The following is a 23,930-nucleotide window of genomic DNA, read 5'->3' on the forward strand; positions in this document are numbered from 1 at the left end:
GGAAAACAGCATCATCGTTTTCACAGCTTTCTGTTAGAGGTAGAGTGTTTTAATGTAGAGTTCTACATATTTTTTAAAGGCACAAAAAACAGGTCGGGTATTGAGAAACTTACATTTATGAATATAAAACTTAGCCAATAGTATCATGAGGTTGCAAAGGTAAAATTCATTTTCAAATTATTTTTCAATACAGTGTAAAACCAAATATATATTATTTGATATCTATTATTGTTTTAGTTGCTTAAGAGATATTCCTGGCTCTGAATTTGTTCATTGCTATTTTTATGTTTTTGTGCATTACTTGTTGCCGTCATCATTAAAGGAACAGGTTACTCATCAGTTACTCAGTACTTGAGTAGTTTTTTCACAACATACTTTTTACTTTTACTCCAGTAAATATTTGGGTGACTACTCCTTACTTTTACTTGAGTAATAAATCTCTGAAGTAACAATACTCTTACCTGAGTACAATTTCTGGCTACTCTACTCACCTCTACTCGCGGTCGACATTCTGATATTAATGTAATGTGACTCGCAGAAGTCGTTCTACTTCCTTCGTCTTTTTTGCGTGCGTTCGCATCGTCTTCCTTTTAGGTTTGTTTGGCGTTAAGTGGAAGAAAGACTTTCAAGCGCTGGCTTCTAGATTTTTATAATGCATGTACAGTGCTGCATGAAGATGTGGCAAATGTATAACCATACTTTTCAGACTATAAGGAGCACTTAAAATCCTTTCATTTTCACAAAACTTAACGCACGCTCCTTATAACCCGGTGTGCCTAATGTACGGAAACATTTTGGTAGTGCTTACCGACCTCGAAGCTATTTTATTTGGTACATGGTGAAATGATAAGTGTGACCAGTAGATTGCAGTCACACATAAGAGATATGTGTAGACTGCAATATGACTCAAGTAAAAAAAAAACGCCATTTTTTTATGTTCCATTAAAAATATAGATCACACCACACACGGTGCTCAAAAATTTATCAAAATGTTTTAGTAGGACTTTGGTAAGGTATGAAGCCACACTCCTTGATGGATTGTACTGTGCTTCAACATACAAGTAATATTATGGTGTGTGCATAAGGTAAGACATTATCTGGCATTTTGTTTCACAATATTATGCTAAGCAACTTTTCTTACCTTCTGGTACCTGCTGATGTGTATTTGGGATCTGCATAAGTCCGCCTTTGTAGTCCGTACCGGCACCATAATCGATAAACTTCTTTTTCCTCTATTTTCTTGTTATGGGACATTCATCCTCCGCTGTTGCCATTTCTACTACACTAAAGTGTAAAGTTCTTACTTATATCTGTCAGTAAACTCGCCATTAAAGCGCTTAAACATACCGGTGTAGTGAGTGTACATTTTTCACCCAGGGAACTTTAGTTATTAGAGAGTTCCGGTCGGAAGGTTTTTCATGGGACACATTTCGGGCGTTGTTGTTGCACTAGTGAGCCACGGCTGAAGAGATGCTGCTCCGTTATTGATTAAAGTAAAGTCTGAATGTCATTAAAATCTTTTGAAACTTCTTCCACTCCTGTCCTTGCACGCTACACCGCAACAACAAAGATGACGGGGAGAGGACACTGTCAAAAGTGAGCCACGTAAATAAGAGCGGCCACAAAGTGGAGCATCCTGAAGCGACTGTCAGAAAGCGACTTGAAGATGTGTAAAACATCATCTATGCAACATTTTAACCAAAGAACCACCATCACATCCACAAGGAAGTCTTTTAAATTTAGAAAAAAATTACCCATTTTAATGCGCCTTTTGTATGAAAAAAGACCTGACTAGACCCGCTCATCGGCAGTGCGCCTTATAATACGGTGCGCTCTGTGGTCCGAAAAATAGGGTACATTGTGATGATGTCACTATTTTTATTTCCAACCCAGCAAAAACATGATCGCTCCCGAGTTGACCGACGATGACAGAGACAGTAAACTAATAAAAAGGACAAAGTTGAAGAATGTTGGTGAAAAAAACTGAGCCACTGTTGTACATGTATAGATTATCATCATCTTCTTCTTCCTTCCAGATCAGGAAGCACGTCCTTCCGAGCCTGTTTCAGCTTCCACTCGTCCTATTGTGAGGTCTGTTTACTTCCTTCTTTAATCACAGAAAATCACACAACGCCAGTCACTCTGTTCTATTTTTCAGATTAAAGACTTCCTGTCCCACCTCCAGCCTGTCCACGTCTATCCCAACGTCATCCCGCTGGGACACACGGTCAACCAAGTCACGCAGATGTAAGTGGCTGTAATGAACCAAGCCAGCCGACATGCTACATGTGTGCTCTTTGACACGCCGAAGACGTAAAGCAGGGCCGGGCAATTATTTTGACTTGGGGGCCAAATTTAAAGGAAAAGTGTGTCTGGGGCCAGTATATCTGTTTTTAGGAACACTAATACAAAACCTCACAATAAAGTCTGATTGAATGCTAGAACGTTATGACAGACCGCTATAAAAAAACCCGAATGGAATTTAAATTTTTTTTACTAAATGAGACACCCAGAATGTACATGAAAATAAAAAATGTGGGATTTACAATATTAACTATGAACAATAAAACACTGAATATTGACAACATATGACATCACGCCCCCTCTCGATCGACATGTTTTACAATCAGGCGAAATGCAACAAAAAGGCAACAAACACAGCAAAATATGAACGCAAAGGGTAAAAAACCCCACCTACAATCTGATACATCACTAAGCTTTAGAACTTTGTGGTAAAAATCTACTTCCGTGCATACTTGCCAGCCTTCACGATTTTCCCAGGAAACTCCCGAATTTCAGTGCCCCTCCCGAAAATCTCCCAGGGCAACCATTCTCCCAAACTTCTCCCGATTTCCACCTGGACAACAATATTGTGGGCGTGCCTTAAAAGCACTGCCTTTAGCGTCCTTTACAACCTGTCTTCATGTCTACTTTTCCTCCATACAAACAGCAGGCCGGCCGGGTCAAATAGTATATGCAGCTTTTAGACACACATAAGTGCATGTAATGCATACTTGATCAACAGCCATACAGGTCACACTGAGGGTGGCTTTATAAACAACTTTAAAACTGTTACAAATATGCGCCACACTGTGAACCCACACCAAACAAGAATGACCAACACATTTCGGGAGAACACAACATAAACACAACAGAACAAATACCCAGAACCTGTTGCAGCACTAACTCTTCCTTGACGCTACAATATACACCCCCGCTACCACAAAACAACCCCGCCGCCCCCATCTCCCGAATTCGGAGGTCTTAAGGTTGGCAAGTATCCTTCCGCATCTGTCCCTGACACCCGCATTTCAGGCTGGCCACTCTGGAAACACTCTGTGGAAATGCTGCCCACCCACACTGCTTGGTGCCTCGCATGAGCTGCTGTGACTTACATTATCATAGTAACTAATGAGATTACCATACTAACTAATTAGATGTCCATAGTAACTAATGAGATGACCATACTAACTAATTAGATGACCATAGTAACTAGTATATCATGCAAAAGTGCAGATTTCAAACATTGAAATACTTTGTATAGTTCAAGACTTACAGTTATTAGAAAACATCACTGCACATCATAATGGCAGCTAGTTTCCATCTTAAAAATCTAAAAAAAATATTTGGGAATGTCCGGCGGGCCAGATTGAAAAGCTTGACGTGCCACATGTGGTCCCCGGGCGTTTATGTTCCCAGGTCTGGTCTAAAGTGTCCTACTTCCAACAGGCTCCAGCAGATGTGCAGGAAGCAGCCAGAGGAAGCGTTCACGTACAAACCACTAGGGGCGCTCAAGCGCAGCGTAGCCATGAGAACGCCTTGTGGTAAGACTAATCGCGACTTGTCTTGTGGCCCGTTACTAATTGTGCTCCCTGACACTCGCTCTTGTCCAATCAGATTCCGACAGCGATGATGAGCTCTTTGACGGGATGGACACGGCGCCAGTGAGGAAGAAGCTAGCGCTGAGCCACCACGTTGAAGACGGTGCGTCTGCGTTTAAGCTTCTTGTCAGCACAAACATGCTAATTACTGGTTTTGGTTTGACAGCTCCCAGCCCGCACAACACAGCACCCCCTGCCTCTGAGGAGGACTTAGTGCATGCGACACTCTTGCCACCCAGCACAAACAACTACATGGACTGTACCGAGTCCAATGACGAAGACGAGGACGAGGCGAGCGACGAGGAAGTCAACACCCGGGCGGAACGTAGCTCAGGTGAGCCCCCCAGGTGGGAGGACTTCTTTACCGTGGAGACCCTACCGGACAGCCAGAACAGCCTCAACAGCCAATCAGAGCCCTGCTCCGTCCCAGGCTCCTCCCCCTCCAGGAGGACAGACTCACAGACACCTGAAGTGTTCAGCGAACAGGAGGAGAGCCCGGATGACAACTTCAGTCTGGCTCTGTCCGCCTCCTTGTCCAACCATTCCTCACAGAACCAGGACTCAGATCCTCCTCGCACCTTCATCCATTCACAGAACGCCAGCGGCTCCCCGGAAGAGTTACCCGAGTCTCAGGCGTCGTCGGACTTTGACATTCCCTGCACCCCAGAGTCCAAGAGGCCAACCCCTGACGAACTGTCTCAACTCTACAGGAAGTTGGCATCGGGAGAGGAAGTGCTGCTGCAGACAGGAAGTCAGTGTTCTACGTGACAGGAAGTCACAGCTCTGCTTGAGGTAGTAATTACAAAATAATGATTTGTCTGGAAATAAAGGAAAAAACGGTACAGGGGTTAGTGCATGTGCCTCACAATACGAAGGTCGTGAGTTCAATCCCGGGCTCGGGATCTTTCTGTGTGGAGTTTGCATGTTCTCCCCGTGACTGCGTGGGTTCACTCCGGTTACTCCGGCTTCCTCCCACTTCCACTTCCAAAGACATGCACCTGGAGATAGGCCCCTCCCACCTCCAAAGACATGCACCTGGAGATAGGCCCCTCCCACCTCCAAAGACATGCACCTGGGGATAGGCCCCTCCCACCTCCAAAGACATGCACCTGATTGGCAACACTAAATGGTCCCTAGTGTGTGAATGTGAGTGTGAATGTTTGTCTCTCTGTGTTGGCCCTGCCATGAGGTGGCGACTTGTCCAGGGTGTACCCTGCCTTCTGCCTGAATGCAGCTGAGATAGGCTCCAGCACCCCCTGTGACCCTGAAAGGGACAAACAGTTGAAAAATGGATGGATTAAGGAAAAAAGTGCCGCTGACGTGTTCTTGGGAGGATCTCTCTCTCTCCAACATGTTTGTGCATTCATGTCATCTTGACCTCTGACCTGGCTTTAGCTGAAGAATGACTTGAGCGTGAGCATCAGCCCGAGTCCCATAACCGTCATTGTCTGGGTGGGTTTATTGCTGGTCCCCGCCGCCTCCACTCGGGGTGACGGGTTGATGGTCGTCATGGCGATGCGACGCAGCAGGAAGTCGTGTTGGAGGGCCGAGTTGTGGTCCGGACCGTATGGCACGTAAAAGGTCTCCGTCAACACACGGTGACCTGGGTACGTCACCTGACAAAGACAGGAGGTCAGAGTTGAAAAGGTTGTTTGCACGTCCACCACTGGAGGGCAGTGTTACCGTGAAGGTGTAGGTTCCAGGCAGCAGCAGTCGGTAGTACTCTCCATGTTTGTCCGTCCTAAAGGGACACATGTTGCGGCGACCTTGGACCTCCACCACAGCATTCTGCACCGGCACTCCAGAGGCATCAAACACACGCCCTTTGACCCCTGAATGCAGATTTTACAGCGCTCGCTCAGCAGGACATTGAAGCGTGCAGTAGGTGAGCTCGGCTACTGACCCAGGTGCACCTGCTGGATGAAGGCCAGCAGACTCTTCCTGTTGTCTAACCACAGAGCAGGAAGTTGTTTGGCTGGAGGGAACTTGCAGCAGGACACTTCCAAAGTCAGCTCCAGACACTGAGCCCACACGTAGTTGTAGTCCTGCATCCCACCTGGCAAATGGACAACATCAAGGGGCGGGGCTACTTCACACAGCACAGGGGGCTTTCATGCCAATGTGAAGCATCATGGTGGTGCGCCGACCTGACAGGGGGTACCACCGGTAGCCGTTGGTGATGCCGTCGGCAAACGACACATCGTCGTCACAGCCCCCTCCCTGATGCATGGAGGCGTGGTTGTGGGAGTAGACCTTGGCCAGGTGGACGAACACGTCGTTGTCCGGCGTGAGGCTGGCCCGACCCACCAGCTCTTTGCCTGGACGCAGTGTGGATACATCACAAGCTCTGCCACGGCGGTCACGTGACAGCGACCGCTGTGTGTTTACCGCCATTGCTGTTGTCGTATGGGTAGTTTGCCACCAGAGCGCCACCGTGAAGGTTCGCCGAGAGGACAAAGGTCTCCGTCTTCAACCAGCCTATCACGGCCTGCACCTGCAAGGACATGCGCGTCAGGCCGGCGAGCTTAGAGTGATGTCATCATCATTATCATCACTCACCTCAGCCTCTCTCCTCTCCACGTCTGCCGGCTGACCCTCCTGCAGGACGGCAAAGGCGTCCGGGAAGTTCCTGTTCAAGTCGACGCCGTTACGGTTGAACCTGGCCAAGAATCACTTCATCGAATCAGCCCAACAAGCCTAACTTGTTTTTACCATGAAGTTCGCACACGCACGCACGCACAGGTTATCATTTGGAATGGGGAGCAAGTTTTTGATCATGACTTGTGAGGACCAGCCTTTCTCCAGGTTGTGGAGGCATAAAAAAAAGTGGTGTAAAATGTCCACTGGCCAGTTAGCTCAAACACGTCTTTAAATCTCTGCATTGATGAAGTCATGTGCTGGTCATACTTACTGGGGACCCTGGGAAAAAAGACTTAATGTCATGATCTGTGGTCTGGGTTATGTATTTGTTATTTTTTGTTAGTTTTGGACTCTTTTAGTTCCTGTTTGCGCTGCCTTGTTTGTTTAGTTACCATGGCGACTCATTACTTTCTCCTGCCGCTGGTGTTCGGACACACACCTGCTCTAATTAAGAGACTATTATTCAAGCCTGTCAGTCATCCTGGCGTCATTGCTCTTTTCTTGCCACAGTAAGTCTTGCTTATTTAATATGATTCCATAGTTAATGCTATTTGTTTCATGCCATAGTTTAGTGTGCTTTTCATGTATATTACATTGTTTGTCTTAGCTTATTGTGTGAACGGCACGCTTTCTTTTGTTTTGGTTCCTGTCATTTCTGCTGTGTAGGATTAATTTATTATTGAATATGTTCCTACCTTCAAGTTCTGTCCGGAACAGTCTGGAGAGTTAATATGGTTCATGGGGACCAAACTTAAATAATTTTGCGTAATTCACACAAATTTGTATGTGACTACTGAGGACCATTTAAAAGAAAAAAAAAAGTTCAATTTTATGGATAAAAATGCCAACATGGCACTGCCATATTTATTATTGAAGTCACAAAGTGCATTAATTTTTTTTAACATGCCTCAAAACAGCAGCTTGGAATTTGGGACATGCTCTCCCTGAGAGAGCATGAGGAGGTTGGGGGTGGCGGGGAGCAGGGGTGTATGTTGTAGCGTCCCGGAAGAGTTAGTGCCGCAAAGGGTATCTGTTCTGTTGTGTTACGGTGCAAATGTTCACCCGAAATGTGTTTGTCATTCTTGTTTGGTGTGGGTTCACAGTGTGGCGCATATTTGTAACAGTGTTAAAGTTGTTTATACGGCCACCCTCAGTGTGACCTGTATGGCTGTTGACCAAGAATGCTTGCATTCACGAGTGTGTGTAAAAATCCATAGATATTATGGGATTGGGCTGGCCCGCAAGGGCAGAGCCTTTAAGGTTTATTGGCGCTCTGTACTTCTCCCTACGTCCGTGTACACTGCGGCGTTTTAAAAAGTCATACATTTTACTTTTTGAAACAAATACCGATAATTTCCGTTGTTACATTTTAAAGCACTTATCGGCTACTCAAGATGCAAAAAAATGCTTACGTTCAGAAGGTTTTATGGATATAGGTTCGTAATGCAGTAAATGTTTTATGTGAAAAAACAAACATCAAAACGGTGGAGATCGTTTATAATCAGACCCTTAAAGGGGAACTTTTTTTTGGAATTTTGCCTGTACTTCACAATCATTATGAAAGACATGACAGAAATTTCTTATAAAACATTCTAAATTGTAAATAAACATAAATAATAGTCCGCTTAAAGCAGAGCCAATTAAAAAAAATATCCCAAAAATGTGCAACAAAAATACTCCATTTGCATTTTGTGACCTTAATATTAACCAAGTATTAATGATAACATTTTTATTATACGCACTAACGCAGACAAACTATTTATAGCGTGGCCGTGATCACAAGCTTTGACTGATAAGCTGCTTCCTCTCTTCCTTGTTTGTCAAACCTTATTCGAGATCATAAAATCATGCCTCTCATCTGGATAGTAGAAGGATTTTCAAAAGTATTTCGACAAGTTGGTATACTTTGACAGCTAATTTAGATCCGGAAATGGTGAGAACTACGCGAAAAGACGCTTGGTCCCACCCGTGTTTTGTTCGAGAGGATTATGAGTCATTCTCCATCTAAATGAGAATATTTGACCATCCAAGCAGTCAGCATCCCAATGACAGCAGACCTTGTACAGTAAGTGATGTTTTAAGTTTGTTGGCTCTCAGGAAGCATGCAGTGAGTAGTAATCAGTGATGTTGAAAAACAAGCCAACGTAATTTTGAAATGAATGCGCCGATTATGGTTAAAATGAGCAAAATACGTAAATATTAAATATTATAAATGTTCCTTTTGCTATATTACATACATACTTACAGCATGTGTATGAAACCTAAATGGAGGATCTTTTTAAGGGCTTTACAAAGAGCGGCTCCCTTAAGCTCCATTGTAAGTGGACTTTTAATCGCATTCATTTAATATTCAGAATGCATTAAAAAAAAAATCCATCATGTTTTTCATAATTATTGTGAACAATAGGCAATATTTTTTTTAAAAGTGCAGTTCCCATTTCCGTCATCCATCAGCTATACAATTATAAAAGGATATTGCTGTAATTGTGTAATATTTGCTTTTCCTGGTAGTTCCTGATATGTTGAAACGTACACGCAAGGCGTAGGATTCTCTGGCCATGCAGCGCGAGCGTTCGTCTTTTTCCAACGTGCTAAATAAAACGCAAAACAGCGCTTCTGAAATGGCGACGGGTGTGATGAATCACCCGACTCGTGCTGTTTAAGATATGTGCATCTTCTCCTCGCAACAGTGGAGGCGCTTTAACGCTCAGCATATTCTGCATATGACTGAAGACGGACGCAACATGGATTGTACTTCAATAGATGAGCTTTGCACGTGATATCATGTTTGCACATGTTTTGATGTACACACAAACTTTCAGTAAATCAGGCCCCTTAGTGCAGTGTTTTTCAACCACTGTGCCGTGGCACACTTTTGTGCTGTGGGAGATTATGCAGTTTCACCGATTTGGATTTAAAATATTTTTTGCAAACCAGTAATTATAATCTGCAAATAATGTGGCGTTGTTGAGCGTCCACCATATCAGTAGGTGGCAGCTGGTAGCTAATTGCTTTGTAATGCAGGGAACACATCGTGTGAAACAATGGTTTGTCCTGATCACAATATGCAGGCGACAGCTGGAGGCAGTGTGCAGGTAAAAAGGAGTCTAATGCTTAAACCAAAAATAAACAAAAATGTGAGTGCCCCTAAGAAAAGGCATTAAAGCTTAAAGATATATAGATAGATTGTACTTAATTGATTCCTTCAGGAAAGTTCCCTCAGGAAAATTAAAACGGTTTGGATGGTTATGAAACTAAAACTGAACTGGCGACAAAGTAAACAAAAACAGGATGCTGGATGAGAGCAAGAACTTACAGCATACAAGACATGACAACAATGTCCACACAAAAAAAGGTAGCAACAACTTAAATAGTCTTGATTGCTAAAACAAAGCAGGTCTGGGGAATATTGCTCAAAGGAAGACATGAAACAGGAAGCGCCACCAAAATAGGAGCGCAAGACAGGAAGTAAAACACTAAACACGGGAAAACAGCAAAAAAGTGCAAATGCTTCAGGGTGTGATGTGACAGGTGGTGACAGTACACCTACTTTGAGACAAGAGCTGTAGACGTGCATGCTTGCTTATGCTTTAAATTCCATCCATCCATTTCCTACCGCTTGTCCCTTTTGGGGTCGCAGGTGGTGCTGTAGCCTATCTTGGCTGTATTCAGGTGGAAGGCGGTGTACACCCTGGACAAGTCGCCACCTTGGTTTTATTTCCAGACATCCATTTTCTACCGCTTGTCCCTTTTGGGGTGGCGAGGGATGCTGGAGCCTATCTTGGCTGCATTCAGGTGGAAGGCGGTGTACACCCTGGACAAATTGCTACCTTTGTTTAAATTCCATCCATATATTTTCTACCACTTGTCCCTTTTAGGGTTGCGGAGTGTGCTGGAGCCTCTCAGCTGCATTCACGCGGAAGGCGGGGTATACCCTGGACAAGTCGCCACCTTGGTTTAAATTCCATCCATCCATTTACTACCTCTTGTCCCTTTTGGGGTCGCGGGGGGTGCTGGAGCCCATCTCAGCTGTATTCGGGCGGAAGGCGGGGTACACCCTGGACAAGTCGCCACCTTGGTTTAAATTCATACCCAACAATTGTGACGACGACTTTTTATTGTCTACTAAGTTTCATTTTTTTTATGATTTCTGCTGGTTGTGTGTCTCCGCATTTTTTTAATGCAAATAAATGCGCCTTGGCTCCAAAGAGGTTGGAAAACACTTCATTAGTGTGTAATAAGTTGTTCTGACGTCTGGAGTTGTGCTGTGAAAGCTGCAGTAACGAGCAGTTAGCAGCAGAGGGCAGCACTGTGTGTGTGTGTGTGTGTGTGTGTACCTGCCCTGGCTCCTCTGACAGTGTGTGTCAGAGTCCTGAAAGCCGTCAGGGTTCATGGTGGGCAGGATGTGGATGCGGGCGCTCTCCAGTAGCCGCACTGACCAGGTCTCGTTACCACGGTAACCACGCACCACCTCGTCCACCAGACGCAAAAGCAGCTCGCGGCCCAGGACCTGCACCACAGAAGGCAAAACTCACACTTCCTGCAAAAGTTTTCCTGAAGAGTATCTTTTCTTTACAGTTGTTGACGCACAGCGAGGGAGGAAGGTGTGGCAGGAAGTGACGTCATGGGAAGGATGAATGATGACAGCGTGATGAAAGCAGGAGGAAGAGGAGACGGGTGGGAAAGGTGCATACTAGTCAACGCACGTCGGGACAAGAGCGCCCTACGCCCATCTGGCTGCTTGCCAAGGTATCCAACAAGAGTACGTGTGCATCATCACATGATCACGCCGCTTACCAACACACACACACACAGAGTGGTGTTCATGTACGTGTGTGTCATCACATGATCACACCGCTTACCAACACACACACAGAGTGGTGTTCATGTACGTGTGCGTCATCACATGATCACATTGCTTACCAACACACAAAGGCCGAAACTACACACAGGAAGTTGTTTGTGTTGCCATGCCCCAACAGAAGCGAGGTCCATAAAACACTTGTTGACTGTTCTTTGCCAAACAGGAAGCTGCCTGTCATCATGTGGGAATATTAGGGAACAATCAGCAATCTGCTGGCTGTTGTTTAATGGCGGCGGCGCCAAGCTAATGATGCACGCCTCCTTTGACTGCAAGCTGATGATGCACGCCTCCTTTGACTGCACGCATGCAGCATTGCAGCGGACACAAAGGTCAGCCTTGGTCGCCATCTTGCTCAGGTCACCTGCCAGTGTGGTAGGGCAGGAATTTTTGGGCACCGGACGATTCGATTTTAATCTTTGGGGTCACGATTTCATTGAGAATTGATTCTCGATTCTGTCATTTTCAGCCAGTTTTATGATTCCTGCATAAAATAGACAAACAGCTGTGATACATGTTTGTATTACTTGAAGAAAAAAAAAAAACGGGATTTGTTGAATAACGTTTTACCCAAACATTTAATAAAGTCAAATATAAATTGGTAAATGGGTTATACTTGTAAAGTGCATTTCTACCTTTTTTAAGGAACTCAAAGTATATATAAATACACAAATATTTGTATATATACATACATATACACATTTATATACATACATACATTTAGATAAATTTATATATACATACAAAATATTACGTCTGTATGTATATCTACATATATACATAAATATAAATAAGGCTTCAAGAGGAGTATCAAACATTTCTCTTTTCTAAATAAATATGTACAGCAGCTATGAGCATGTACATCAACAAGCTACGCAGTGGTCTAGTGGTTAGAGTGTCCGCCCTGAGATGGGTAGGTTGTGAGTTCAAACCCCGGCCGAGTCATACCAAAGACTATAAAAATGGGAGCCATGACCTCCCTGCTTGGCACTTAGCATTAAGGGTTGGAATTGGGGGTTAAATCACCAAAAATGATTCCCGGGCGCGGCACCACTGCTGCTCACTGCTCCCCTCACCCCTCAGGGGGATAACAAAGGTTATGGGTCAAATGCAGAGGACAAATTTCACCACACCTAGTGTGTGTGTGTGTGTGACAATCATTGCTACTTTAACTTAACAGGACATATTGAAAACAGAAACATTTTTAAAAAATCAATTTTTGATTTATATGTTTTAATGGATTAAAAATCGCTACAAAAAAGAATCGTGAAGAATCTGAAAATCTATTTTTTTGACATCCCTTCTACATCAACTATATCAATCAATCAATGTTTACTTATATAGCCCTAAATCACTAGTGTCTCAAAGGGCTGCACAAACCACAACAACATCCTCGGTAGGCCCACATAAGGGCAAGGAAAAACTCACCCCAGTGGGACGTCGGTGACAATGATGACTATGAGAACCTTGGAGAGGAGGAAAGCAATGGATGTGGAGCGGGTCTAACATGATACTGTGAAAGTTCAATCCATAATGGATCCAACACAGTCGCATATGATTTCCTTGAGTGGTTGGACAGGACAGATTGGAAAAAAAAAAACATTTTAAATACATTTGAGATTTTTTTAAAATAAATTAAGAATCGTATGGATAAGAATCAAGATTCATCTGAAAATCTTTTTTTTTTTTTTTTTTACACCCCTGTCATCTACATTAACTATGATTTTCCTGAGTTGCTGGACAGGAAAAAAAAAAACATGTTTAAAAATCGATTATTTAGATTTTTTTAATTGGTTAAGACCCATTACAAATATGAATCGTGATTAATCTGAAATTATTTTTTTTTTTTGGGACACCTCTAGCATCTGCAATTACCTGGTCTGCCTGAGTGGTTGGACAGGACAGATTGAAAAAAAAAAAAAAACAATAAATAAATAAATCAATCGATTTTTGAGTTGTATTTTTAATCGATTAAAAATCGTTACAAATATGAATTGCAATTGATCTGAAAATCGCTTTAAATTTTTTTTTGACACCCTTAGCACTCACATCAACAAAATGATTTGCCTGATTGGTTGGACAGGACTGATTGAAAAGAAACACATTTTTATAAATCAATTTTTTATTTTTATTTTTTTCCTGATTAAGAATTGTTACAAATAAGAATCGCGAATAATATGAAAATCTTTTTTTTTTTTTTTTTACAGCCCTGGCATCTACAACAACATCATTTGTGTGAGTGGCTGGACAGGACAGATTGGAAACAAACATTTTTAAAAATTGATTTTTGATTTGTAATTGTTTATTGTTTAAAAATATTACAAATATGAATCGAGATTAATCTTGAAATCAATATATTTTTTGACACCCTTAACATCTACATCAACAAAATGATTTCCCTGAGTGGTTGGACAGGACAGATTGAAAAAACATTTTTTTAAATGTATTTTTCTTTTTTTTTTTTAAATCAATTAAGAATTATTACAGATAAGAATTGCAATTAATCGGAAAATCTTTTTTTTTTTTACATTCTTAGCATCTACATGATTTGCCTGAGTGGCTGTTTAATTTTGTTTTTGTTTTCAATGGATTAACAATTATTACAAATGTTAAATACAACATTTTTGAGTACACTGCATGAAAATCAGTGTTAGCGGTTTGACCTGCCTGACATCACCAGGACACAGTACATTACACACACACACACACACACACACACACACACACACACACACACACACACACACACACACACACACACACACACACACACACACACACACATTCCTGCAGTTAATGTGTGCGGACTCCTGTGAAAATGTCCTTCTAGAAGTTTCCTGTGAGCCGCCACCCTCCACTGACTCTGTGTGTCTCCACCCTCCAGCCATGACTTGTCTGTTTAAGGACATTTTGACAATAGTGCTGTGTGGTCGCCATGGCTACCAGATGCTTGGTGTGTTCTTTAGTGTGCTGCATGTTAAAATGCTGCTGCTTCTGTGTTGCCATTTGGACTATTTTTCATGCACTATACTCTTAAAAAAGTGTGTGCCCTTTGAGCAGCTCATGAACTATTCACACAAAGATCAGCTTAGAATGATTATTAATATTCCTGCTTCGCATCAAATCCTTAGAACACCTTTTGCATGATTATTTGAACATGAATGCATCACATAGATCAGAGTCAAATGTCTTGTGCTTGACTGAAGCTCACGACCTTCTCATGACCTTGCAGGAGTGAGGACAACAAGTCCTGTAATATTCCCTCAGAGAGAGTATGAAAGTACAAAAGGAAAGAAGACGGGAGCCCGGGTGACTTCCTCTCGTATGATCTTGGAAAGACAACCTTCCTATAATCCTACAAGATGGGTGATCGTGTTGCCAACAGTCCAGAGTTTATTTTCATTATTGATGCAAATAAATGTCAGCGATTGAACGTTGATAGAAGTGTCTGATGAGCACATCCCTCTGATGAATAACAAGCATCTGCCAGGATATTATTGCATATCTTGCTTTAAAACATGAGAAATCTCATTTTAAGGCTTTACTTGACATTGTTGTCAAAGTCCTCGTAGCTCAGGGAGGAAAATCTGCACTCGCGGGCCAGACCATTAAAGCCGTGGCATTAAAACTAAAACAATAAATACACCTTCAGATTGTTTTCTTTGTCTTACTTTGGCCGAAATTAGAACAATCACATTCTGAAAATATTACAATAAAAATTAAGAAAAAAAAGTTTGGATACATGAAGGAAAGAAGAAAGTTAATTAATGTTTATCCATCCATTTTCTACTGCTTGTCCCTTTTGGAGTCGCAGGGGGTGCTGGAACCTATCTCAGCTGCATTCGGGCGGAAGGTGGCGCACACCCTGGACAAGTCGCCACCTCATCACAGGGCCAACACAGATAGACAGACAACATTCACACACTAGGGACCATTTAGTGTTGCCAAGCAACCTATCCCCAGGTGCATGTCTTTGGAGGTGGGAGGGGCCTATCCCCAGGTGCATGTATTTGGAGGGGGGAGGGGCATATCCCCAGGTGCATGTCTTTGGAGGGGGGAGGGGCCTATCCCCAGGTGCATGTCTTTGGAGGTGTGAGGGGCCTATCCCCAGGTGTATGTCTTTGGAGGTGGGAGGGGCCTATCCCCAGGTGCATGTATTTGGAGGAGGGAGGGGCCTATCCCCAGGTGTATGTCTTTGGAGGTGGGAGGGGCCTATCCCCAGGTGCATGTCTTTGGAGGTGTGAGGGGCCTATCCCCAGGTGTATGTCTTTGGAGGTGGGAGGGGCCTATCCCCAGGTGCATTACTTTGGAGGTGGGAGGGGCCTATCCCCAGGTGCATGTATTTGGAGGGGGGAGGGGCCTATCCCCAGGTGCATGTCTTTGGAGGTGGGAGGGGCCTATCCCCAGGTGCATGTCTTTGGAGGTGTGAGGGGCCTATCCCCAGGTGTATGTCTTTGGAGGTGGGAGGGGCCTATCCCCAGGTGCATGTCTTTGGAGGTGGGAGGGGCCTATCCCCAGGTGCATGTATTTGGAGGGGGGAGGGGCCTATCCCCAGGTGCATGTCTTTGGAGGTGGGAGGGGCCTATCCCCAGGTGCATGTCTTTGGAGGTGGGAGGGGCCTATCCCCAGGTGCATGTCTTTGGAGGTGGGAGGGGCCTATCCCCAGGTGCATGTATTTGGAGGGGGGAGGGGCCTATCCCCAGGTGCATGTCTTTGGAGGTGGGAGGGGCCTATCCCCAGGTGCATGTCTTTGGAGGGGGGAGGGGCCTATCCCCAGGTGCATGTCTTTGGAGGTGGGAGGGGCCTATCCCCAGGTGCATGTCTTTGGAGGTGGGAGGGGCCTATCCCCAGGTGCATGTATTTGGAGGTGGGAGGGGCCTATCCCCAGGTGCATGTCTTTGGAGGGGGGAGGGGCCTATCCCCAGGTGCATGTCTTTGGAGGTGGGAGGGGCCTATCCCCAGGTGCATGTCTTTGGAGGTGGGAGGACGCCGGAGTACCGGAGTAGAACCCACGCAGTCACGGGGAGAACATGCAAACTCCACACAGAAAGATCCTGAGCACTGGATGGAACCCCGGACTACTCAGGACCTTGGTATCGTGAGGCAGACGCACTAACCCCTTCACCATCGTGCTGCCCATGAATGTTTAGAACTGTCTGACTACATTTACATATGTATAAAAATGTGGTTTGTTTTTTAAACAAATTAAGTAACTTTTGACAAGCTTTTCCCAAAACACAATATAGAATGTGAGATATAACTGGATTATGCATACATTTATCATTGTTTTTCGAAACAGTTACAAAAACTTGGGACCCCATTTTTATGACTTGATGGGGTCCCTGGTCCCTAGCACCAACAGGATGGAGTATTGGTTGTGCTAGATGATAAATGGGTTGTACTTGTATAGCACTTTTCTACCTTCAAGGTACTCAAAGCGCTTTGACACTACTTCCACATTCACACACACATTCACACACACTGAGGGCGGGAGCTGCCATGCCCTAAGAATTGACCAAGATTTCCGGCAACAGCATGCCGTGACCACCTTTACTTGTTAATGTAGTAGGGATGTAACGATAAACGGTATAATGATAGACAGCGGTAAAATTCCAGACGATCAGTAACACCTTTAAAAGGAGATGTTTTTTGCAGCGCTGCCTGCAGGAGCAAAGGTCACCGCCTCTGTCCATGGTGCTGAGGACAGAGCACCATCAGACGGGGGCGTGGCAGTGCTGGCGGCGAGACACAGCCGGCAGGTGGTACGCCTTAATCTAATTATCTGTTGTCCTTAACAGTAAGCGGCCGGGAGCAGCAGGGAAGAGAGGATACGGACGTGACTGAAATGTCACGTTCTACTGGAGAGAAAAACTTTGGTTGAAACATTATTAAAACCTGCACGTTTTGCTCCTGTGCCATCCGTGTCTGACAGTGGGACTGCTGGGAAGCAATTTGCACTCAGTCTTTTAGTAATGCATTTGAGGCAAAGTCGGCACATGGGCACTTGAGCCGTTCAGCTTGGGAAACATGGACTTGGTTTTGGGAGCCATGACCTCCCTGCTTGGCACTCAGCATTAAGGGTTGGAATTGGGGGTTAAATCACCAAAAATGATTCCCGGGCACGGCACCACTGCTGCCCACTGCTCCCCTCACCTCCCAGGGGGTGATCAAGGGTGATGGGGCAATTGCAGAGAATAATTTCGCCACATCTAGTGTGTGTGTGACAATCATTGGTAGAAAAAAGAAAATGTTCCCTCTGAGCTAACGGAGCCAATCGCTTCGTTTCAATGGCTTCTACTTCTGTGGAGTCTTGGTGTGTGTTTAAGAGCACAATGCCTAAACAGCAGCAGGCGGCTGTGGCCTGTGGGCTGCTTCTGATACTAATCAAATATCATCCTGGGTTCCATAGATGTGACCCGCGAGTCTTGACTTTTGACACCTAGGTTATAACCCCCCCCACACACACACACACACACACACACACACACACACACACACACACACACACACACACACACACACACACACACACACACACACACACACACACACACACACACACACACACAGCAGTGTGCACAAAGCCTGTTCGTCTCTGGATGGCTTTTGTTGATCTCCTTTAGACCCACTTCCTGTCAGCAGGAAGGCTCTCTCTCTCTGTGTGTGTGTGTGTGTGTGTGTGTGTGTGTGTACTCCCTTACCTCGTTTCCGTGCATGTTGGCCACATACTTGAACTCGGGGACGCCAACAGTGTGACGACGGGGGCTCAGACCCAAAGCCAACACCCACAGCTGCTGACCTGACACACAAACACTTGTCACTTTTCTCCACGTCCACATTTTGTCATTCTCTACATTTTGACTTCTGGCACACGCAGACAGTTATTCATCCATCCATTTTTTACCACTTGACCCTTTTGGGGAAGCAGGGGGTGTTGGAGCCTATCTCAGCTGCACATGGGCAGAAGGCCACACACCTATCCCCAGGTGCATGTTTTGGAGGTGGGAGGAAGCTGGAGTACCCGGAGAGAACCCACGCAGTCACGGGGAGAACATGCAAACTCCACACAGAAAGATCCCGAGCCCGGGATTGAACCCATGACTACTCAGGAATTTTTGTATTGTGAGGCAGACGCACTAACCCCTCTGCCACTGTGCTGCCCCACAAACAGCTAATCTGAGTTCATCCAGGACACCAACTGGCGTGTGTCCAGTGTGTGTGTGTGTGTGTGTGTGTGTGTGTGTGAGAGAGAGAGATTGGCCGGATTAGGACGTCCCGCATGAGATGATCCAGTTTGTTTGGAGGTTTACATGACCACACAAAGCACACACCAGGTGTCATGCCCCCCGTGCGTACCTGCGACTGAATGGCCGATGGAGTACAGGTGAGCAATGTCAGGGTGGGAGGTGTTGACCTGCCAGAGGTAGCGCTCCATCTCGCCGTTGCTGTGGTAACGATACTCCAGCATCATGGCAGCGGGGGCCAGGAGGAGGAGGAGGAGTGTGGACATGTCTGGAGAGCACATGAAACATTGACTAGTTGACATTAACACCAGGCATATATTTCCTAGTCTTGCCAACAAACATATATTTACTAGTCTTGCCAACAAACATATATTTACTAGTCTTGCCAACAAACATATTTACTAGTCTTGTCAACAAACATATATTTACTAGTCTTGTCAACAAACATATATTTACTAGTCTTGTCAACAAACATATATTTACTAGTCTTGTCAACAAACATATATTTACTAGTCTTGCCAACAAACATATATTTACTAGTCTTGTCAACAAACATATATTTACTAGTCTTGCCAACAAACATATATTTACTAGTCTTGTCAACAAACATATTTACTAGTCTTGCCAACAAACATATTTACTAGTCTTGCCAACAAACATATATTTACTAGTCTTGCCAACAAACATATATTTACTAGTCTTGCCAACAAACATATATTTACTAGTCTTGCCAACAAACATATATTTACTAGTCTTGCCGACAAACATATATTTACTAGTCTTGCCGACAAACATATGTTTACTAGTCTTGCCGACAAACATATGTTTACTAGTCTTGCCGACAAACATATGTTTACTAGTCTTGCCGACAAACATATGTTTACTAGTCTTGCCGACAAACATATGTTTACTAGTCTTGCCGACAAACATATGTTTACTAGTCTTGCCGACAAACATATGTTTACTAGTCTTGCCGACAAACATATGTTTACTAGTCTTGCCGACAAACATATATTTACTAGTCTTGCCGACAAACATATGTTTACTAGTCTTGCCAACAAACATATTTACTAGTCTTGCCAACAAACATATATTTACTAGTCTTGCCAACAAACATATTTACTAGTCTTGCCAACAAACATATATTTACTAGTCTTGCCGACAAACATATATTTACTAGTCTTGCCGACAAACATATATTTACTAGTCTTGCCGACAAACATGTTTACTAGTCTTGCCGACAAACATATGTTTACTAGTCTTGCCGACAAACATATGTTTACTAGTCTTGCCGACAAACATATGTTTACTAGTCTTGCCGACAAACATATGTTTACTAGTCTTGCCGACAAACATATGTTTACTAGTCTTGCCGACAAACATATGTTTACTAGTCTTGCCGACAAACATATGTTTACTAGTCTTGCCGACAAACATATGTTTACTAGTCTTGCCGACAAACATATGTTTACTAGTCTTGCCGACAAACATATATTTACTAGTCTTGCCAACAAACATAAATTTACTAGTCTTGCCAACAAACATATATTTACTAGTCTTGCCAACAAACATATGTTTACTAGTCTTGCCAACAAACATATGTTTACTAGTCTTGCCAACAAACATATATTTACTAGTCTTGCCAACAAACATATATTTACTAGTCTTGCCAACAAACATATTTACTGGTCTTGCCAACAAACATATTTACTAGTCTTGCCAACAAACATATTTACTAGTCTTGCCAACAAACATATTTACTAGTCTTGCCAACAAACATATTTACTAGTCTTGCCAACAAACATATATTTACTAGTCTTGCCAACAAACATATTTACTAGTCTTGCCAACAAACATATATTTACTAGTCCTGCCAACAAACATATATTTACTAGTCTTGCCAACAAACATATATTTACTAGTCTTGCCAACAAACATATATTTACTAGTCTTGCCAACAAACATATATTTACTAGTCCTGCCAACAAACATATATTTACTAGTCTTGCCAACAAACATATTTACTAGTCTTGCCAACAAACATATATTTACTAGTCTTGCCAACAAACATATATTTACTAGTCTTGCCAACAAACATATATTTACTAGTCTTGCCAACAAACATATATTTACTAGTCTTGCCAACAAACATATATTTACTAGTCTTGCCAACAAACATATTTACTAGTCTTGCCAACAAACATATATTTACTAGTCTTGCCAACAAATGTCTGGTGGGAAAATAAAAGTGAGGGCGAAGGCTAATCAACTAGCGACAACTTTGATAGTGTGACACTTTTCACAGAATATTTCAACCTCTTACTCTTTTCAAACTTGGACACAACACAAACATTAAAGGACCAAAAGCTCAATTGACCGAGAATTGACGTTGAGTGACGTCACAAAGCGACCGTTACCTGCGCGTGTCCTCGCCGCCTCCAAGTTACCGTGGCGCGTGCGGGCAAGCTTCTGGGGAGCGCTCCTTCGCCTTTCCGGGTTAGGCCGGGAGGGGCGGAGATTGGAGGAGCCCCGAGTCATCCAACAGGTTGTTGAGCTTCTGGGGAGCGCTCCTTCGTCACTCCGGGTCAGGCCAGGAGGGGCGGAGATCGGAGGAGCCCCGAGTCATTCAACAGTTTGTTGAGCTTCTGGGGAGCGCTCCTTCGCTACTCCGGGTCAAGCCGGGAGGGGCGGAGATTGGAGGAGCCCCGAGTCTTTCAACAGGTTGTTGAGCTTCTGGGGAGCGCTCCTTCGTCACTCCGGGTCAGGCCGGGAGGGGCGGAGATTGGTGGAGCCCCGAGTCATTCAACAGGTTGTTGAGCTTCTGGGGAGCGCTCCTTCTTCACTCCGGGTCAGGCCGGGGGGGGCGGAGATTGGAGGAGCCCTGAGTCATTAAACAGGTTGTTGGGGCCGTGATTCAGTCAATCAGAGCGCGCTCACGCACACACAGACAAGCACACGTGACATGATTAGCTCATTCATGTCACCTGCCGGGCGTCCCGCGGTGTCACTTGGCGCCCCCTAGTGGTGAAAAGATTCTCAGCTGATTCGAACACGGAAGTTAAAAGCTGAAGATGAGGATTTATGGCTCTTTGAAGGGAGTCGGAGGTTAAAGAGCCGTTCATTTCAAAGAACCGTTCAAAAGACTGATTCGTTATTATAGATTTTTTTTTGAACAGTTTGATTTTTTTTAATGAGGTAAACAATCAATGCTGGTGTAAGATAAGATGTGGATTAGAATAAATAATATTTTAACAACAATTACTCAATTAACGGAAATTACTCTGAAATATTGATTGTAATTTAATTTTTCTTTTTGTTTTCATTGTAAACATTCCTTAAGGTGGTGCAATAACCCCCATGCCACCATCCATCCATTTTCTACCGCTTGTCCCTTTTGGGGTCACGGGGGGTGCTGGAGCCTATTTCGATTAATTCAGGCGGAAGGCGGCGTACACCCAGGACAAGTCGCCAGCTCATTGCACCCCCACTCCTTGACAAATAGATCACTATTTTTAATTTCCCCTCAAATTTTAAGAATACAGAAAAAATAAACAAGAATAAAATGTATCTCTATATTCATGTATCTATATTCATGTAAAACAAATATATATATATATATATATAATTATAGATATATATACACACACACACACACACACACACACACACACACACAGTATACTGTATATATACACACATATATATGTATATATATATATATGTATTGATATACATATATATATATATATATAGACACTCATAGATAGATACACACATACACATATATATACATGTATACACACATATATATTCATATCTATATACATATTTACATACATACAAATATACACAAATACATACATACATATATACTGTATGTACATCTATACATATATGTATATATACATATATATACTGTAACATACACATATATATACATAATGTATGCACACATACTCATATCTATATACATATTTACATACATACATACATATATACACATACATGCACATATATACACATCTACATACATACATATGTACACATATATATATACATATATATATACACATACTGTACGTACATCCATACATATATATATACACATACTGTACGTACATCCATACATATATATATACACATACTGTACGTACATCCATACATATATATATATATATATATATATATATATATATATATATATATATATATATATATATATATATATACACTGTAACATACATACATACATATCTACACACACACACAGTATATACACATTTACATATACATACAGTATATACATAGAAACATATATATACATATATATAGACATATATATACACACATCTATACACACACACACACACACACACACACACACACACATATATATATATATATATATATATATATATATTTGTATGTATGTACATATATAGTAAAAATAAAACTAGAATAACAATTATTTAAAAATGTGAACACAAACAAATAAACAAATACCTAAATAAATAAAATAGTAAGAATAGAGAAGGGGGTCCAAATGCTGCATATTGTACAGTCGGGTCACCAGTGGAATGCACAATTGCTGATGCTGAACATGAACATTAAAGAACGGCCACCAAACTAGCAGCTCACAACAGAACTGTTGGTTCACTTAAAAAGCCTTTCTAAAGACAACATTTGTTTGTGACCTTCACATCTCTGCTGTAGACTGTTTGGACCTTACAAGTGGTTAAAAGTGGTTAAAAGTGGTTGTTTGATGTGAGGACATGTGATAGTTGAAGATGTGCAGTAGAATGTTATCAAACCTCACTCCAACACGCAGGAAGTGTTCACGCTGGGTATTGAGCTGACAACTCAGGCTTTTTTTGCCACGTTACCTGGCTAGCAGTCAACTCTCCATCTGCAGACTGTAATTGGATCCCACGCCGTGTTAAAGAGTTGGATCCCCATAAGTTCCATACTTGTCAGCTTCTGATGGTCTTGGAACCCAAGATGCAAAGATGGCAGGCATAACACAGGTAAACATGACTTTAGTGTCAAAAAAGGAAATAGTGCAACTGCTGAGGGCACATGCAGGCAAACAGGAGCCAGGAAACATTCCTCCAGTTGCCTGATTGGCAGCCTGGCACACCTGCTTCCAGTTGCCAATCGGGGACAGGTGAGGGAAACGAGCGCTCAGGGAGACTTGCAGAAAGTGGAAGTAAAATAAGAGCGCTGACAGGAAATAAAGACAAAGTAAGGAAACACAACCAGATGTGAATGTGACAGATCATCACACACTGATCATATTTGTTTTAT

General features: G+C 43.1%; 2 protein-coding genes across 8 annotated transcripts in view; one reads left to right on the forward strand and one right to left on the reverse strand.

The window, feature by feature from the left end:
- The window catches only part of dclre1c (DNA cross-link repair 1C, PSO2 homolog (S. cerevisiae)), a 20,856-nt gene extending 9,338 nt beyond the window's left edge, over nucleotides 1-11,518 (forward strand). For 3 of the 6 annotated variants that reach the window (XM_061914366.1, XM_061914363.1, XM_061914368.1), the window contains 5 exons: nucleotides 2,037-2,091; nucleotides 2,159-2,247; nucleotides 3,730-3,824; nucleotides 3,898-3,984; nucleotides 4,048-10,743. In XM_061914366.1, the coding sequence (XP_061770350.1) occupies nucleotides 2,037-2,091; nucleotides 2,159-2,247; nucleotides 3,730-3,824; nucleotides 3,898-3,984; nucleotides 4,048-4,649 (928 nt within the window). In that variant the 3' untranslated portion in view covers nucleotides 4,650-10,743. Of the gene's footprint in view, nucleotides 1-2,036; nucleotides 2,092-2,158; nucleotides 2,248-3,729; nucleotides 3,825-3,897; nucleotides 3,985-4,047; nucleotides 10,744-11,099 lie in introns of those variants that run through there. The other 3 variants (XM_061914369.1, XM_061914364.1, XM_061914365.1) reach the window with 3 other exon arrangements.
- Nucleotides 1,865-23,697, reverse strand: cpm (carboxypeptidase M). Of its 2 annotated transcripts, none has more exons than XM_061914372.1 (11): nucleotides 23,510-23,697; nucleotides 18,739-18,894; nucleotides 18,084-18,181; nucleotides 10,859-11,031; nucleotides 6,441-6,540; nucleotides 6,270-6,375; nucleotides 6,029-6,199; nucleotides 5,785-5,937; nucleotides 5,565-5,713; nucleotides 5,267-5,497; nucleotides 1,865-5,145 (listed from the first exon to the last, which is right to left on the reverse strand). In XM_061914372.1, exons 2-10 carry the CDS (start codon nucleotides 18,890-18,892, stop codon nucleotides 5,273-5,275), a joined length of 1,329 nt encoding a protein of 442 aa, XP_061770356.1. In that variant the 5' UTR covers nucleotides 18,893-18,894; nucleotides 23,510-23,697; the 3' UTR covers nucleotides 1,865-5,145; nucleotides 5,267-5,272. The 2 variants fall into 2 exon arrangements, with proteins under 2 accessions (XP_061770356.1, XP_061770355.1); XM_061914371.1 differs by lacking the exon at nucleotides 23,510-23,697 and adding an exon at nucleotides 21,044-21,413.
- Between the last annotated feature and the right edge of the window lie 233 nt (nucleotides 23,698-23,930).

This window comes from Nerophis ophidion, linkage group LG10 (genome assembly GCF_033978795.1).
Source record: "Nerophis ophidion isolate RoL-2023_Sa linkage group LG10, RoL_Noph_v1.0, whole genome shotgun sequence".
NCBI lineage: Eukaryota > Metazoa > Chordata > Actinopteri > Syngnathiformes > Syngnathidae > Nerophis > Nerophis ophidion.

What these genes read in the sequence shown, in the direction of transcription:
- cpm (XM_061914371.1), bottom strand. Translation starts at nt 21,164, where the DNA reads ATGACTCGGGGCTCCTCCAATCTCCGCCCCTCCCGGCCTAACCCGGAA. An exon ending in GGCGGCGAGGACACGCGCAG is followed by an intron (nt 18,895 to 21,043) that starts GTAACGGTCGCT and finishes TGTGCTCTCCAG; the next exon opens with ACATGTCCACACTCCTCCTC. An exon ending in TGGAGAGGAGAGAGGCTGAG is followed by an intron (nt 6,376 to 6,440) that starts GTGAGTGATGAT and finishes ATGTCCTTGCAG; the next exon opens with GTGCAGGCCGTGATAGGCTG.